The sequence below is a fragment of the Coregonus lavaretus genome, assembly GCF_964263955.1.
Source record: "Coregonus lavaretus genome assembly, chromosome: 16".
Taxonomy (NCBI): Eukaryota; Metazoa; Chordata; class Actinopteri; order Salmoniformes; family Salmonidae; genus Coregonus; species Coregonus lavaretus.
The window spans coordinates 20,181,221-20,199,740 of record NC_140003.1 but is presented as its reverse complement, the minus strand read 5'-3'; the positions used below and the strand labels follow the sequence as shown (position 1 = coordinate 20,199,740).

General features: G+C 43.7%; 1 protein-coding gene across 1 annotated transcript; it reads right to left on the bottom strand.

Annotated features, from left to right (window-relative positions):
* Positions 1-1,962: 1,962 nt before the first annotated feature.
* On the bottom strand, positions 1,963-18,305 carry LOC311143616 (rho-related GTP-binding protein RhoE-like). Its single transcript, XM_084179471.1, has 5 exons — positions 17,832-18,305; positions 17,619-17,706; positions 5,993-6,102; positions 3,263-3,388; positions 1,963-3,125 (listed from the first exon to the last, which is right to left on the bottom strand). Exons 1-5 carry the CDS (start codon positions 17,934-17,936, stop codon positions 2,883-2,885), a joined length of 672 nt encoding a protein of 223 aa, XP_084035597.1. The 5' UTR covers positions 17,937-18,305; the 3' UTR covers positions 1,963-2,882.
* Between the last annotated feature and the right edge of the window lie 215 nt (positions 18,306-18,520).

The following is an 18,520-nucleotide window of genomic DNA, read 5'->3' as shown; positions in this document are numbered from 1 at the left end:
TTGTTTCTGGTGTCCTTTGACAGCTCTTTGGTCTTGGCCATAGTGGAGTTTGGAGTGTGACTGTTTGAGGTTGTGGACAGGTGTCTTTTATACTGATAACAAGTTCAAACAGGTGCCATTAATACAGGTAACGAGTGGAGGACAGAGGAGCCTCTTAAAGAAGAAGTTACAGGTCTGTGAGAGCCAGAAATCTTGCTTGTTTGTAGGTGACCAAATACTTATTTTCTACCATAATTTGCAAATAAATTCATAAAAAATCCTACAATGTTCTCATTTTGTCTGTCATAGTTGACGTGTACCTATGATGAAAATTACAGGCCTCTCTCATCTTTTTAAGTGGGAGAACTTGCACAATTGGTGGCTGACTAAATACTTTTTCCCCCCACTGTACATTTGCTCTAGGATGCCCACAGGCCTCACAAGACTCGTCTGAAGGTCCCCCAGTACCAGGTGAAAAGATTAATGCAGGTATATATGGAGACTGTTTTAGTGCCAAAAATAAGGAGTTATATACATGTAAAAAATATATATATAATAACAAATATTTCCTGAACTTTCTTATATCTCTCAGATATAGGACTGACACTTCAGAGTAAACTTCCTTTAGATTTTTTGGGGGAACTATCTGTTGTTCCATGTAGTGAATCTGTTATTCAATGCGTTTGCATGGGCTAATAGCAGAGCAGGCAAAAATTATTTTTCATCAAGTATTTTTTATGTATACTTTTTGGAAACTTCAAGGGGTCTTAAAATTCCAAATCAAATAGCTAAATGATCCTTGGTATGACCTTCTTAAAACAATTCCGTATAGCTTTGTAGAACCCCTTCCGAGGGCTTAGACTGTTAATCAAGCAAGACCAGTGAAACAGAGAGACCAGTAGTCAGACTATGCGATGCGCGTAGGGACCTGCGGCCGCTAGGGCGCCCCTGACCCAAAACATTTTTTAAGAACTCATTCAGATTCTCAACTTACTGTTGAGAGTTATAAAAAAAAGTAACATTTGTTAGTGCATCAGTAGTTTTCCAGTTATGTCAGTCACTCAATTAGCCCATTTCAGCTAAACATTTTTTTATTGCTAGGTAAGGTATCTTAACCTTGTAGTAGGACAAATCCACCAAATTACTGGCCAAGCACGTAGGGCATGTTCTAAGGGGTCCCCAACCTCCAGGGGGCCCCCATTGATTTAGTTAGTCATTCAATTCAAATCAAATCAAATCAAATCAAATTGTATTGGTCACATGCGCCGAATACAACAGGTGCAGACATTACAGTGAAACTCTAGGAAATTACATTTAAAACTACAAAAGTTTCTCACCACCCCATGGCAACATGTGTAGAATTGCAGGAAATTAGCTTTAAAACGGCAACACTTTCTCTACACCCCATGGTAAAATGAGTAGAATTGCAGGAAATAACATTTAAAGCTGCAATATGTAACTTTTTGGGTGACCCGACCAAATTCACATAGAAATATTAGTTGTAGATCTGTCATTCTCACTGAAAGCAAGTCTAAGAAGTGGTAGATCTGTTCTATGTGCACTATTTATATTCTTCCCATTCTTAAGTGTAGTTTTTGCATCATTTACTTTTGGTTTTGTACACCAGCTTCAAACAGCTGAAAATATAATATTTGTGGTTATGGAAAATATATTTCATAGCGGTTTAGAAGGTACAATGATTCTCTATACTATAATTGCTTTATTTGCTACATAAACTGAAATTTGCAACCAGGAAATGTCGGAGCGATTTCTGCATAGTGCACCTTTAACACTGCAAAATAAAGTATCCACTGCCAAGAGGGGGGCACTAAAACATTAGGTGGGGGGGCCTCCGAACCAAATCTCACTTAGGGTCCCCAAAATCTTGCTTTGGCCAGTAGTTCTCATAAGCCTAAATAGGAGAATTCAGTATGAAAATGTGTACTTCCCATAAATCAATAAACGCTGCATTGAGGCATCAATGATGGATTTATACATTTATAAGCATAAAATCTAACATTTACTACATTTACATGACTACAGTACATTTAAACATGGGAAATGTACAGTTCTGAAATGAACTATTTTGTCGTTGTTTTAGAATAAATCTCAGAGTAACTTATCAGATTTAGAATTTTTTTTATGAGAAAAGTAAAATGGTAAAGAAAAGCAAAGAGTAGCCTAAAGGGTGACACACGACACGTGACATGCAGGAGCCTTCAACAGCATGGATTTCAGAAAGGGTAACAGTATCCTGGTTATCATCTGTGCTTCTCAGAACATTACACACTAACTTCTCTCATATCGTTCACTGTCTCTCCCCCAAACTATTCTGGTTGCTTAGAAAAACATATGATCCAAAACACTGGTACCTATAACACTTCTGAAAATGAAGCTTTTCAATAATCAGGATTCTACAACCCTGCCTGCATTCTCCACCATGGGATTCCAGTTCAAACTGAGAATTTAAGTACAGCTATTTTGTGTCATTTCAGTGGAATTCCCCAGATAGTTCATGAACAAAGTCCAAGATAAGTTTTCTCTGATTCTGTGGCATCAAGTCACTAACGTCAGTTCTGAGTTCTGCTGATAAATCCCAGTTAACTCCAGGTGAACACATCCAGTTCATGTACGTTCATTGACTCCTCGGTGTTATGCTTCATTTAACTTGTAAAAAGGCAGGATACAACCACAGATAATGTACATAACATACCACAGCATAGTTGCTGCCGCTACCTAAACCTACCTAAACACCATCTCTCATTCAGTTGGCAATAGCTGTGGAGATCGATAGTCTTCTAATAGTGCACAAAGCCCTTCATAGTTATCCAAAAATCATATGCTCATTAGCATGTCCTTCAACATTGTCCTTCAATCCCAGATTCCAATCACAGCCCATGCAGTCACATAACAGCACAGGTCTTGGCTTTGGTCTTCTGGAAGTCTGACACCACTGTGGGCAGGTCTGGCCTGCTGTGTGAGATCCTCTTGGTGCTCCTGGAGGACTTGTTGCATTTGGCATTCTTGTTGCTCTTGTTGACGCAGGCCAGCGTGGCCACATGGAAGATGTCTCTGACGCTGTTCTCAGACTGCAGGGATGAACACTCAATGTAGGGAGCACTGATCTGCTTGGCCATGTTGGAGCCCTGAGATGGAGAGAGAGAATAACACAAAGATATCAGTCTGGAGAGCTGCCTAGTACAAACTGTTCCCAGCGCTTTTAACACCTGATCATGTTTAAGTCCATGATCTTAAATGAGATTTAGAAAGACATGACACCCACCTGATCATAGGACACTGGCGTATGTCCACTGTGAGATTTGGTGAAGAGGTCTGTGCGTAGGTCTGACTTGCATCCCACCAGCAGGATCTTGGTGTTAGGACAGAATTCCTGAATCTCTCCTTTCCACTATACGGAGGAAAGAAAAGGGAGAGATCAACATTAGTCCAGAATTGGGGCCTTATGGAGGGGGATTAAAGAGAGAAACAGCCTGGTGATTATGCTCTCTCCAGAGGAAGGATCACTCCCCCTCTCACTGGACCACACTCCTCTCAGCTGGTACAATACTGAGCCTTAGTGACATCACAGGTCAAAGGGCACTGAGACACTCAATAGCCATGTCTGGGAGACCACATGTGAACAAGGCTTGTTGGACTACTTCTGAGCCTTACGTGAGTTTGTTTTCACAATCCTCCCCGTCCCCGCTCTCATTGCTGCTGCCCTAGTTTTAGACCCCTCTCTCATTGGTACAGCCTTAGTTTTCAGCAGATTAGGGATTTTCAAAGGCCACTTGACCCAGAAACACAAATGGAGGCCTTTCCAGAAAGGGTCATGGGTCAAGGGGACTGTCACGCCCTGGCTCTGGGGACTCTTATGTTGAGCCAGGGTGTGTAGAGTCTATGTTTTGTGTTTCTATGTTCAGGATCTAGTTGATGTGTTTCTATGTTGGCCGGGGTGGTTCTCAATCAGAGGCAATGTGAATCAGCTGTTGCTTGTTGTCTCTGATTGGGAACCATACTTAGGTAGTCGTTTGGCATTTGTGTGGTGTGGTATCTTGTTCCGTGTTGGTTTGTGTTCATGACCGAGGACTTCACGTTTCGTTTTGTTGTTTTTGTTGGTGTGGTGAAAGATAAATAAAAGATGTTCGCATTCCACGCTGTGCATTGGCCCGTTTCTTCAAATGACGATCGTGACAGAAGATACCACCTCGACTGGGTCAAGCAGCGTGAAGAGGAGAGAGGTTGGACTTGGGAGCAGAGGATGGAGAGTCTGGCGAGAGCCATGGAGGCCATATCCACGGGGGAGAGGCACCCCCAAGAAATTTTTAGGGGGGGGCACATGGCATGGGCGACGGGGCTGCTGGAGGCAGATAAAGGGCGAGTTTGTGGACGAGGAGAGAAGGCCACCGGGTTACGGGAGCCATTGGTGATTAGAGGGAGGGAAAGTGTAGAGGCACGGCGAGAGGTACTGAAGTGTGTTGCCAGTCCGGTCCGGCCCGTTCCTGATCCCCGTATAAGGCCAGTGTGTGTGTTCCCAGTGCGGTCTGGCCTGTTCCTGTCCCTCGCACCAAGCCTGTGATGCGCGTCGCCAGCCCGGCCCGGCCGGTTCCTGCCCCTCGCACGAAGCCAATGGTGCGCGTCGTCAGCCCGGTCTGTTCCTGCCCCTCGCACCAAGCCAATGGTGCGCGTTGTCAGCCCGGTCCGGCCTGTTCCTGCCCCTCGCACCAAGCCAATGGTGCGCGTCGCCAGCCCGGCCCGGCCTGTTCCTGCTCCCCGCACCAAGCCTGTGGTGCGCATCGTCAGTCCGGTCCGGCCCGTTCCTGCTCCCCGCACCAAGTCTATGGTGCGCGTCGTCAGCCCGGCCCGGCCCGTTCCTGCTCCCCGCACCAAGCCAATGGTGCGCGTCGCCAGCCCGGCCCGGCCTGTTCCTGCTCCCCGCACCAAGCCTATGGTGCGCGTCGCCAGCCCGGCCCGGCCCGTTCCTGCTCCCCGCACCAAGCCAGGGGTGCGCGTCGTCAGCCCGGTCCGGCCCATTCCTGCTCCCCGCACCAAGCCAATGGTGCGCATCGCCAGCCCGGCCCGGCCAGTTCCTGCTCCCCGCACCAAGCCTATGGTGCGCGTCGCCGGTCCGGCCCATTCCTGCTCCCCGCACCAAGCCTGTGGTGCGCGTCGCCAGCCCGGCCCGGCCTGTTCCTGCTTCGTCAGCCCGGTTCGGCCCGTCCCTGCCCGGTCCGGCCCGTCCCTGCTCCCCGCACCAAGCCTGTGGTGCGCGTCGTCAGTCCGGCACAGCCCGTGCCCGTTTCACCGGTGCCTGGTCAGGTACCGGTCAGCTGCTCCACACCGGAGCCTAAGCAATCCGCTCCACCGATGTCCAGTCCAGCTCCAGCCAGCGGGACCAGACCAGGGACGCTACGGGGGGGTTGTTAGAGGGTGGTGGTCAAGCCCGGAGCCGGATCCGCCTCCGAGGAGGAATGCCCACCCGGCCCTCCCCTGTTCGGTTTATGTTTGGCGCGGTCGCAGTCCGCGCCTTTGGGGGGGGGGGGGGGGGGGTACTGTCATGCCCTGGCTCTGGAGTTATGTTGAGCCAGGGTGTGTAGAGTCTATGTTTTGTGTTTCTATGTTCAGGATCTAGTTGATGTGTTTCTATGTTGGCCGGGGTGGTTCTCAATCAGAGGCAACGTGAATCAGCTGTTGCTTGTTGTCTCTGATTGGGAACCATACTTAGGTAGTCGTTTGGCATTTGTGTGGTGTGGTATCTTGTTCCGTGTTGGTTTGTGTTAATGACCGAGGACTTCACGTTTCATTTTGTTGTTTTTGTTGGTGTGGTGAAAGATAAATAAAAGATGTTCGCATTCCACGCTGCGCATTGGCCCGTTTCTTCAAATGACAATCGTGACAGGGACTGAGTGAAAATGCCATTGGGACAGGCCACTGTTCCCCAGTTCAAGGGGAGCAGAGGCAGCTTATTAAGCTTCCAGGACAAGAGTAGGCTATATCACCACAAAACACTCACCTTCTTCAGTACACTGTCCAGGGTGTCTGGTCTACTGATGTCAAAGCAGATGAGGACTGCATCAGCGTCAGGGTAGGAGAGAGGCCGCACATTGTCATAGTACGTAGAGCCTGCAAAAAATATCACCATGTTGTTAGTCAAGTAAAAGTGGATCTGTGTGGTAACTGAGTCACAGTACTTCCTCAAATCCCTGTAACTTCCTGTAAGTTAACAAACATTTCCAATTCCACAGATGCATTGACTCAAACAATGACAATGTTATTTGCAGAGAAGGGTCAGATTGCAGTGGTTTCCATTCCAAACTGGATAAGTGAAAGTTATTTCATTATTTTTCCAGCAAAGGATATATTTTCACTAACTTGTGACATATGTGTACAATAAACAATCTGAAACATAACCCTATAGCAGTGTTAATTTTGGCACTCTTTTTTTAGATTTAGTCTAGTAATTTTTGTCATTTGAATAATGATTTTGTCTAGTTATTGTGAAAAATGACGAAAACAGTGGTCCATTTTAGCCAACTAAATGTCCTTTCATTTTAGTCACATTTTAGTCACATCACATATGTTTTGCCTCATTAACCTATAGGAAACATAAATCACTGACTTACATAGCCTTGTCCTATCAACATATTTTTCTGCATAACATCATATTCTCTTCCCAACAGCAGAAATATGACAAACATACTGTACATAAAAATAATAAATTCCTAATTCCATGTAAATTCCAAATTCAGCCTAGATAGATATTGCACATTACATACAAAACAAACAGACACACACAAGCACAGAGAGAGAGAGAGAGAGAGAGAGAGAGAGAGAGAGAGAGAGAGAGAGAGAGAGAGAGAGAGAGAGAGAGAGAGAGAGAGAGAGAGAGAGAGAAGAGAGAAAGAGAGAAAGAGAGAGAGAGAGAGAGAGAGAGTAGCACAATCCTCAAAGTATTGGCAAAGTAGTATGGGTTGACTCTCCATCACTCAGTCGCGTCATTGCCATTGTTATAAACGTTCCACAGCCACATTGATGTCCAAAAGTAGAACGGGGGCTAATGACTTTAAACGGGAGCTAATGACTGTCAATGAGTCACTAAACTACGAGTCCGAATTGAGTCCCCTGTGCTCGAGTCACCAATAGTCGAGTCACGAGTCGAGTCACGAGTCCCTATGGCTGAAGTCCAACTCCCAATGCTCGAGTCCTGGTCCAAGTGCTAAAGTCTGAGTCACTGGGTCCACTTACTCCCAGTTACTCGACTACATGTAGTGGCCAGAGGAATTTTGTCACTAAATTGTTTTCTATCCCTTTTCCTTTCTTTCTGTGCCACCAAATGTTTGCATATAGGTACTGGTATGTTACCAGGGCCACGTTCAGTTGAAAAACATTGTTGAACTTGCAGATAAAAATTCCATGAATAGAGCTGACGTTATTCCATATTCAACATGTCGGAGAGGCATGTTTGTTCTACACTGAACAAGAATATAAACGCAACACGCAACAATTTCAAAGATTTTACGGAGTTACAGTTAATATAAGGAAATCAGTCAATTTAAATAAATAAATGAAGCCCTAATCTATGGATTTCACATGACTGGGAATACAGATATGTATTGGTCACAGATACCTTTAAAAAAAAGTAGGAGAATGGATCAGAAAACAGGTCAGTATCTGGTGTGACCACCATTTATCTAATGTAGCGTGACACATCTCCTTCGCATAAGGTTGATCAGGCTGTTGATTGTGGCCTGTGGAATATTGTCCCACTCCTCTTCAATGGTTGTGCAAAGTTGCTGGATATTGGCGGGAACTGGAACACACTTTCGTACACGTCGATCCAGAGCATCCCAAACATGCTCAATGGGTGACATGTCTGGTGAGTATGCAGGCCATGGAAGAACTGGGACATTTTCAGCTTCCAGGAATTGTGTACAGATCCTTGCAACTTGGGGCTGTGCATTATCATGCTGAAATGTGAGGTGATGGCAGTGGATGAATGGCACGACAATGGGCCTCAGGATCTCTTCAAGGTACAGTTGAAGTCGGAAGTTTTCATACATCTTAGTCAAATACATTTAACATCAGTTTTTCACAATTCCTGACATTTAATCCTATTAAAAATTCCCTGTCTTAGGTCAGTTAGGATCACCACTTTATTTTAAGAATGTGAAATGTCAGAATAATAGTAGAGAGAATAATTTATTTCAGCTTTTATTTCTTTCATCACATTCCCAGTGGGTCAGAAGTTTACATACACTCAACACGCTTTTTCAGTTCTGCCCATAAATGTTCTATAGGATTGAGGTCAGGGCTTTGTGATGGCCACTCCAATACCTTGACTTTGTTGTCCTTAAGCCATTTTGCCACAACTTTGGAAGTATGCTTGGGGTCATTGTCCATTTGGAAGACCCATTTGCGACCAAGCTTTAACTTCCTGATTGATGTCTTGAGATGTTGCTTCTATATATCCACATACATTTCCTTCCTCATGATGCCATCTATTTTGTGAAGTGCATCAGTCCCTCCTGCAGCAAAGCACCCCCACAGCATGATGCTGCCACCCGCGTGCTTCACTGTTGGGATGGTGTTCTTCAGCTTGCAAGTGACCCCCTTTTTCCTCCAAACATAACGATGGTCATTATGGCCAAACAGTTCTATTTTTGTTTCATCAGACCAGAGGACATTTCTCCAGAAAGTACGATCTTTGTCCCCATGTGCAGTTGCAAACCGTAGTCTGGATTTTTTATGGCGGTTTTGGAGCAGTGGCTTCTTCCTTGCTGAGAGGCCTTTCAGGTTATGTCGATATAGGACTCGTTTTACTGTGGATATAGATACTTTTGTACCTGTTTCCTCCAGCATCTTCACAAGGTCCTTTGCTGTTGTTCTGGGATTGATTCGCATCAAAGTACGTTCATCTCTAGGAGACAGAACGCGTCTCCTTCCTGAGCGGTATGACGGCTGCATGGTCCCATGGTGTTTATACTTGCGTACTATTGTTTGTACAGATGAACGTGGTACCTTCAGGCATTTGGAAATTGCTCCCAAGGATGAACCAGACTTGTGGAGGTCTACAATTTTTTTTCTGAGGTCTTGGCTGATTTGTTTTGATTTTCCCATGATGTCAAGCAAAGAGGCACTGAGTTTGAAGGTAGGCCTTGAAATACATCCACAGGTACACCTCCAATTGACTCAAATGATGTCAATTAGCCTATCAGAAGCTTCTAAAGCCATGACATCATTTTCTGGAATTTTCAAAGCTGTTTAAAGGCACCGTCAACTTAGTGTATGTAAACTTCTGACCCACTGGAATTGTGATACAGTGAATTATAAGTGAAATAATGTGTCTGTAAACAATTGTTGGAAAAATTACTTGTGTCATCTGAACGTTCCAAAAAGTTTGGTCCTGCTGAACGCGCCCCAGGTTGTTAGCTATAAATAGCTAATGAGGTAACATTTCTGAACAAGGTGTAGCCTAAACAAATGGTTAATGGTCCGGTCCTCAAGTAGCCTAGTTTTAGAACGGCCCGCGATATGCTTTATCAATGTAAAATGCGGCCCGCCTATGCACAATATAAAGAAAAAAACGTAGCGCCGATATTATGGGTCATGTCTTTTGAACGGTAGCCTAAGGGCTAGAATCAAGACGTTTTCTCTGTGGAAAAGAGGGAGACTTGGCTACGTTGGCTACAGAACCTGTATATGAAATGCAGTGGGAAAAGTGGGAAGGTTGAGCGAGACTACAAATTCCAAGACAGACTACTTTTCTATAGCCTACTCAAGGGAGAGAAAAACATAGCTAGACTGTTGTTTTACTATTAAACTCAATGATGCTATTGTTTTTAATTTCGTAAGCAGCTTTTGTTTCTTAACCAGACAAAGGGTAGCTAACTAGAAGGCTGGAGCCACCTGCGCGATGTGTATAATCGGAGGCGGAGACGGAGCGGACAATGTCTGCCTGTCTGCCCACACTCATCGCCAGCTCCCCCGCAGGTCACCAGCTGATGTAGGCTGTGTTTGTCAGGTGTGACGAGTCCTTCCCACTGCTGAACAGAACTGCGCTGCGCATCTGTGCTGCTAATATTAATTGTGTTTATCACTGAAAGCTCTCAATCTCTCCAAAAACTCTTGTCCAGTCCACTTAGTAGTCCGATTTTAGTCACAGAGATAATTTGTCTGAAATGAAAAATCATTTTCGTTTAGTTATAGTTTTTTCTGGGTATATTTAGTCAGCTATAGTCTCGTCAATTGCCACTGAAAAATAGGTGTTTGACAAATATTTGAGTCACTATTTTTGTTGACGAAATTAACACTGCCCTACGGCGACCTCAATGTTTTCTTAGGTAGTATTGTCTATACTGTGGAATGCAGAGAAGCCTTAGAGCCGTTCTGTGTTGGACTGGGTTACGTTGCATCCAGGTAAAGAAACCAAACCAACACCAATGTCAGGAAACTCCCCTCTCCCAATTTTCCAACTGTGAGAAATGGTGGGCCCGCGATATGTTCTAGTTTCCCATATCTCACACAAACTTCAGGGTCTGTGCTATCTGGGATCCTTGGGATGTCCCTACCCCCATTGACGTTAATATTTAAAATGGTTAAGGTAAGGGTTAAGGTTATGGTTTAGGGTAGGGACGTTCCAAGGATCCTTGATATCACTGACCCTCCTCATTCTGAGAAAGAAGATATATTTGTGTAATTTCCTATAAGTTCCATTCCAAAGGGCTTTTACTTTAGAATGCAAAGCAGTGTAGAATAACCTCGGTTCCTGAATTGTGCCATTGAATTCTACAGAATGTAGGGGCAATTATGCTATTTCACATCATGACTGGAAATCATAACAATCCCTCAAAACCTGATCCACTACTTCTGAAGCTGGCTTTACAATGAACGCCCCCACCCAAACCAGAAATGTTTTGATTCACAAATGGAATCCAGATAATCTCATTCTGGACCAACACAAGGAGTAGAGAACACCAATGACACCATCACCATCTGTCTTTTATAATTGTAACTTTTAATTTACCTAAACACAATTAAACCCAGTTTGAATTCTCAAGAGTAAACATCTATACTAGTGGGCCCATTTGGGTATTTGAGTAGAGTGTCTATAAAGCATACGCTGTGGTCTGACACGGACTACCACTTCCCTCTATGTTTTCCACAAACAAATCCACACCAGCAGATATAAACAATGGTGAAATACATTCAGGTCTGGAGAAGCACATTTCTTAGGTTAGACAAACAGCCACAAGACCCCTATTTTCAGAGCCTTAAGGTCTTATAAACGTCTCGACCAGTACGCGTGAGAGATTTGGAATGTCTAACCGCTGGTATGAATGGTTTTCTATGGAAACATTAAAATAGTGTTGTAGGATTGAGCTGATGAAAATGGGGGATTTACAGTTATACAGTAACCTACTACACAGACTGTTAGAAATTGGCATTTTAGAGCTGGAGGAAAGTATACAAAGAGATCTGTCACTGTAAGACAAATAATGAACAGTGTAACAATGGCAATCAACTTAACAAAGACATCTCTCCTCATTCAACATATGGCTTATCTATCAGTGAGGTGGGTTACGGCGAATATACTATAGTACCTATCTAATAGAGCTGGGCGATATGGACAAAAATCCATATCACGATAAATTAACTGAATTATCACGATAATGATAAATTGAATGATAAGTTTAACATTAATGTGCACCACAGTAATTTTGTTATATTACCCTTAAAACTACTACTACTACTACTACTACTATTTATTTTAAAACTTCACATTTCTCTAGTAGGGCCCTATAGGTTATTTGTTGTATTGAACAATATCAGCAAAATGGCCTAGATAAGTGGTCGGTTTGGTCGGTGTCGATAATTTTCGGTTTATCGTCCCAGCTCTACTATCCAAGTCAATTCACATTAACCACTGTAGTACTAGTAGTTGTGCTTTTACTCATAGCACAACAGCGAGGGAAACTCTCCATTGGGACATTTCTCATGGTGTCACGGTCGTTTACGGACGAGACGGACCAAGGCGCAGCGTGATATGCATTCATATTTATTAACGAATAAACACACGACAAAAACAACAAACGAAACGTGAAGTCCAAGGTAGACAAATAACATACCTTTCACGGAACAAGATCCCACAACTAACTCGTGCCAAAAGGCTGCCTAAGTATGGTCCCCAATCAGAGACAACGAGCTACAGCTGCCTCTGATTGGGAACCACCCCGGCCAACATAGATCTACACATCATAGATACTATAACAATGAACAAACACAACACGGAATATACACATCCTGACTCAACAAATAAACGTCCCTTGAGTCAGGGCGTGACACATGGGGGTGGATGTAACCACTTCCCTGACCAATGACATGGTCATGCCACTTACATTCCACTGGAGGAATTCCTCCACTAAACACATTGATCCTACAGGGCCTACAGCCCTGGAGTCCCATGCATTTCTAAAGTCCTTTCAGTTAAATGGGTTACAGAGCTATTCTCAGGTGCTATTCTTCATGCATGTTGCTCCAAAAAGCTCCAACACAATGAGTATGTGCTGATAAGGGAGCTAGACAAGAACATCTGGGTTACCCTATATTTCAATGAGTCCACCAACTGATATCACTAGGAGAGGTAAACTACTGTACATGTATGGTACGCATGGTATAACGAGGCCACCATTATATGGGATGATGTTAAATGAATCATTAGAATAGACCTACTCTTTTAAGAAAACTAGCACATGAGTCTAAGTGGACTACATGTGCATTATAAAGTGGAGTGAGAGGGGCCTCCCAAGTGGCACAGTGGTCTAAGGCACTGCATCGCAGCGCTAGAGGCGTCACTACAGACGTGGGTTCGATCCCTGCATCACAACCGGCCGTGATCGGGAGTCCCATAGGGCAGCGCACAATTGGCCCAGTGTTGTCCGGGTTAGGGGAGGGTTTGGCCGGCAGGGCTTTACTTGGCTCATCGTGCTCTAGTGACTCCTTGTGGCGGCCGGGCGCCTGTAGGCTGACCTCGGTCATCAGTTGAACGGTGTAGGCCCTGTATATGGATCAATGTGTTTAAGTATTATAAGTACATGTAATTGCTAAAATATACTTAAGTATCAAAAGTAGAAACGGAGGGGTTTTTGATGGCCAAAAAGTGGAAAATCCTTGACTGGCCGAGTCAATCACCAGATCTTAATCCAATTGAACATGCATTTTACATGCTGAAGAGGAGACTGAAGGCAATAAGTCCTTGAAACAAGCAGGAACTGAAGATGGCTGCAGTACAGGCCTGGCAGAGCATCACCAGAGAAGATACCCAGCGTCTGGTGATGTCGATGCATCGCAGACTTCAAGCAGTCATTGCATGCAAAGGATATGCGACCAAATATTAACAATGATTACTTTATTCTACATTATGTTAAACCGTCCAATGTTTTTTGATGCCCGAAAATGGGGAGGACCATGTACAAAAGCTTCTATAATTTCTAAACGGTTCATCCGATATGTATGAAAATACCCTCAAATTAAAGCTGACAGTCTGCACTTCACCCTCATTGTCATTGTATCCTTTCAAACTCAAAATGCTAGAGTACAGAACCAAAATAACAAAAACATGGTCACTGTCCAATGAATTATGGAGCTCACTGTATATACGAATAATAGCCAATGATGGGCCCTTCTGGTAGTCAGAGTCTCCCATCCAACAGAACTTTATAAGAGTCAATGATGCATACGGAAATTATCACCAGTGATAAAACACAAGGATGAGTGGTAGACTGAATCTAGAGGTTTCACACATAGGCTACCGCGTGCCATAGTCAATTACTGGGAGGAGTGTTGCTTGAACAATATTCCTATTTTCTATCGGAAACTAATTTTTACTCACAACTTTTTAGTCAGCTTATCAATGTGTGTTTTAAAGGACAGCTTATCATCAATCCAAATACCTAGATACTTATAATTGGGGACTAGCTCAATTTGGGCTCCTCTCATGGTACAGATACACAGGTATCTAGGATACATTTTATGAGACCTGGAGAAAAACATAAACTTTGTTTTATCAACATTTAGCACTAATTTAAGAATGGTGAGCGATTATTGAATTGAATCAAAACCAAGCTGATTGTCGTGAATGGCCTGTTACACTGAGGGGGCACAGGAATAAATAACTGTGTCATCCGTATAGAGATGTAAGCCCCAGTTATTATTATTCAAGGACAAACTGACATTATGAATGCAATTAGTGAACAGTAAAGGACCTAGTATTGAGCCTTGTGGGACCTACTCCTTGAAAGCGGCAGTTCTAGCCTTTAGCTCAGTGCGGATGTTGCCTGTAATCTACGGCTTCTGGTTGGGATATGTATGTACGGTCACTGTGGGGACGACGTCGTCAATGCACTTATTAATGAAGCCGGTGACTGATGTGGTAAACTCCTCAATGCCATCAGATAAATCCTGGAACATATTCCAGTCTGTGCTAGAGAAACAGTCCTGTAGCTTAACATCTGCTTCATCGGACCACTTCTGTATTTAGCGCGTCACTGGTACTTCTTGTTTCAGTTTTTGCTTGTAAACAAGAATCAGGAGGATAGAGTTATGGTCAGATTTGCCAAATGGAGGGCGAGGGAGAGCTTTGTATGCGTTTCTGTGTGTGGAGTAAAGGTGATCTACAGTTTTGTCTCTTGTAGTTGCAAAGGTGACATGCTGGTAGGAATGAGGTAAAACTGATTTCAGTTTTCCTGCATTAATATCACCGGCCACTAGGTGCGCCACCTCTGGATGAGCATTTTCTTGTTTGCTTATGGCCCTATACAGCTCGTTGAGTGTGGTCTTAGTTCCAGCATCGGTTTGTGATGGTAAATAGACAGCTACGAAAAATATAGATAAAAACAGAATAATATAGATAAGAATATAGATAAAAATACAGAAGATAGCCTTATTTGGTAAAATACCAAGTCTATATTATGGCAAGAACAGCTCAAATAAGCAAAGAGAAATGACAATCCATCATTACTTTAAGAAATGAAGGTTAGTCAATACGGATTATTTCAAGAACTTTGAACGTTTCTTCAAGTGCAGTCGCAAAAACCATCAAGCGCTATGATGAAACTGGCTCTCATGAGGACCACCACAGGAATGGAAGACCCAGAGTTACCTCTGCTGCAGAGGATAAATTCATTAGAGTTACCAGACTCAGAAATTGCAGCCCAAATAAATGCTTCAAAGAGATTGAGATGGTTTGGGATGAGTCGGACAGCAGAGTAAAGGAAAAGCAGCCAACAAGAGCTTAGCATAAGTGGGAACTCCTTCAAGACTGTTGGAAAAGCATTCCAGGTGAAGCTGGTTGAGAGAATGCCAAGAGTGTGCAAAGTGTCATAAAGGAAAAGGGTGGCTATTTGAAGAATCTCAAATATAAAATATATTTTCATTTGGGCTCCCGAGTGGCGCAGCGGTCTAAGGCACTGCATCTCAGTGCTTGAGGTGTCACTACAGACACCCTCGTTCGATTCCAGGCTGTATTACAACCGGCCATGATTGGGAGTCCCACAGGGCAGCGCACAATTGGCCCAGCGTCATCCGGGTTTGGCCGGTGTAGGCCGTCATTGTAAATAAGATTTTGTTCTTAACTGAATTGCCTAGTTAAATGAAGGTAAAATAAAAAAAGATGTATTTTTGGTTACTACATGATTCCATATGTGTTATTTCATAGTTTTGATGTCTTCACTATTATTCTACAATGTAGAAAATAGTAAAAATTAAGAAAAACCCTCGAATGAATAGGTGTGTCCAAACTTTTGACTGGTAGTGTATATTATCCATGTCCTTGTTCAGCCACGATGCTGAGAAACAGAGGATATTACAGTTCTTCAGGTCCCGTTGATTGGATAGTCTCAAACAGAGCTCGTCCAGTTTGTTCTTCAGTGATTGTACTAGAACATAGGGTAGAGGCGGATTGTCTATTCGCCGACGTAGTTTCATCAGGGTGCCCGCACGTCGGCCTCTCTTTTACGCCGTCTTTTCCTTTTCCGAGTCTCTGGGATTAGGGCCTGGTCCGGGGAGAACAGTATGTCTTGCCCCGCCGACTCATTCAAGTAGAAATCTTCATCCAAATCAAGGTTAGTGATCTCTGTTCTGATGTCTTTTCTGTCATATGAAACGATTGTGGAAACATTATGTACAAAAAAAGTTAAGATCAGTGCAAAAAAACACAAAATAGCAGAATTGGTCAAGAGCCTGTAAAACGTCAGCTATCCATTGCAGCGCCATATTGCGGTACTCCAATTTACACGAGACTAATTTGTGATAACAATAAACAACACTATCATATATCTCAAAATGTGCCACCCTATCCACAAGGTTATCAAAACAATTCCACCAAATCAACATTATCACACCATCATGTTGTGACAAGAGAGGGGGCTGCCGGTTCAGTGGAACTCCTTAGATGTGTGTCAGCCCTGGTGTATGTGGTGAGGTCTGGTTTGTGTGTGTGTAAGGTGGTCCCCAACAGGAACAATAGATGAGTGTGTCAGTCAGCCCTCGTGTGTGTAGTGAGCTCAGCTTTTCTTGAAGCTGTGGTGTAATCACTGAGTCTTGTCCTGGACAGACCCAAGGGACGCCAAAATCAGCTGGAAGTCACAGAGCAGAGGAGAGGCAGCCCAGAACAGTCTCTCATTCTCCCCAACACTACCCCTTCTACACCACACTGCAAAGATTCAGCGCAAAGCACTCCCTCATCCCACCACTACCCCCTCTCTAGACCCCCCTCTTCACCCTTCGACCCCTCTCCACCCTACAGAGGCAGCACAAAGCACTACCTCACCCTTTACTAACCCCTCTCCACCCCACTGGAGCCGCACAATCACCCAGCCAGACTGGAGGACTTTGAGGCTGTAGTATAGAAGGTAATTACCTCCAGGCCTGGGGCTAGAAGGAGATCCCCCAGGGACTATATGGGATTCCTGTTGTGTGTCAGGCTGTGAGGGGGAGCAGCTTTATTAAACAAGTAATGCAAGAGGACCGGCCAAGCTCTCGGATTGAAAATGTGTGTATGTTGGCCAGGGGAAAAGAAGTCTCTTTCGTTTTGTTACCGCCCTTTAGCGTCAGCTTTTCTCCTCATAGACAGCTGAAGGAATATATCACAAATCTACCCCTACAGAGGCATACAAAACAGGCGCCAATGCAAGGTTTGCCTTTACCTCAGAGTGCAGAGGACAAAAGTAAATGTCAGTAAGTAGCCTAATAATGGTGATTTCCCAAGACTGATGTACAATTCTATGCAGAGTCAACGCCAGTGTCTGAGTTCCCACATTATCAGAGTCTTACATGTTCAAGGGTGTGAGGGTGGGTCGTTTCAGATGTAGGCTACAGAATGCTGGTGGTGTACAAAAGGTTTCCATAACTGTTATCTGACTCCCTATCTAACCATTTCCCTCACATTCCAGAGAGGCAGCATCAGACGGTTCCCCTCAGAGTGGCTGGCAGTTACTGTAAAGCATATCATGTGGCCAATACTGCTTATCAGGATTTCATGCTTGTCTTCTGATGTAGAACATTTTGATGGCGTTTATTAGCTGCAGCAGGAATGACAGTGAAGCACGTTTTCAGAACGCTAATAATGCGCAAAGGGTCCTTACCTGAAGTGTCCCACAGACGGAGTTCAACTCTCTGCATATCGATTTCAAAACTGGCCGTGTAGTTCTCAAACACCGTGGGAATGTAGCCCTACAAATGAAATACAATATCCATTATCAACATCATTGCAGTTTAGACATAGAAACGTAGCAAGCTGATTGATAACGCGCAATAATCATGCCAATAAATAGAAAAATCTGTCACATAAAACTCACCTCTGGAAAGGAATCTTTTGCAAACACATTTAGTAGAGCGGTTTTCCCACATTCACTATCCCCAACGACCACTATTTTACATTTTACGCTTGGATTTAAATCCATTTTGGAACGGTGTGTGATATTGCTCTCCTTCTTTCCATAAAAGAGAAATGATCCTAAAGAAGAATGAAGTCGGGATCAATAGAACATCTGAATGGTGTATGAATCCCCAAAATTATGAGCGGACTGCATCAGTCAGCTGCACAGAATAATCTATCCTGAAATAAGAACGTCGCGACGGGACAGTAACTTAAAAATGGTCAAAATAGAAAACGTTTAAATAATTAAAATGATCCCTTAGCAGAGTGAAAGATTGTGACATCCAAGGATCGTAGCCAGTCCTGTATACGAGAGCTCCAAACCAGTTATGAGACGCAACGGTCCACAGCTAGGGTAAGTTTGAAGGAGTTTGAGGAGAGTCATTCCTATGTCAAGGCAAGGAGGGCGTTGCGCAAGTATAGTATTTAGACCATTATGCATCAGACCAAGTCACTCATGTATTTCAGATGAGAAGCTAACGCATATGCAGTGGTGGAAAAAGTACGCAATTGTCATACTTGAGTAAAAGTAAAGATACCTTAATAGAAAATGACTATATAGTATGAAAAGTAAATGTAATTGCTAAAATATACTTAAGTATCAAAAGT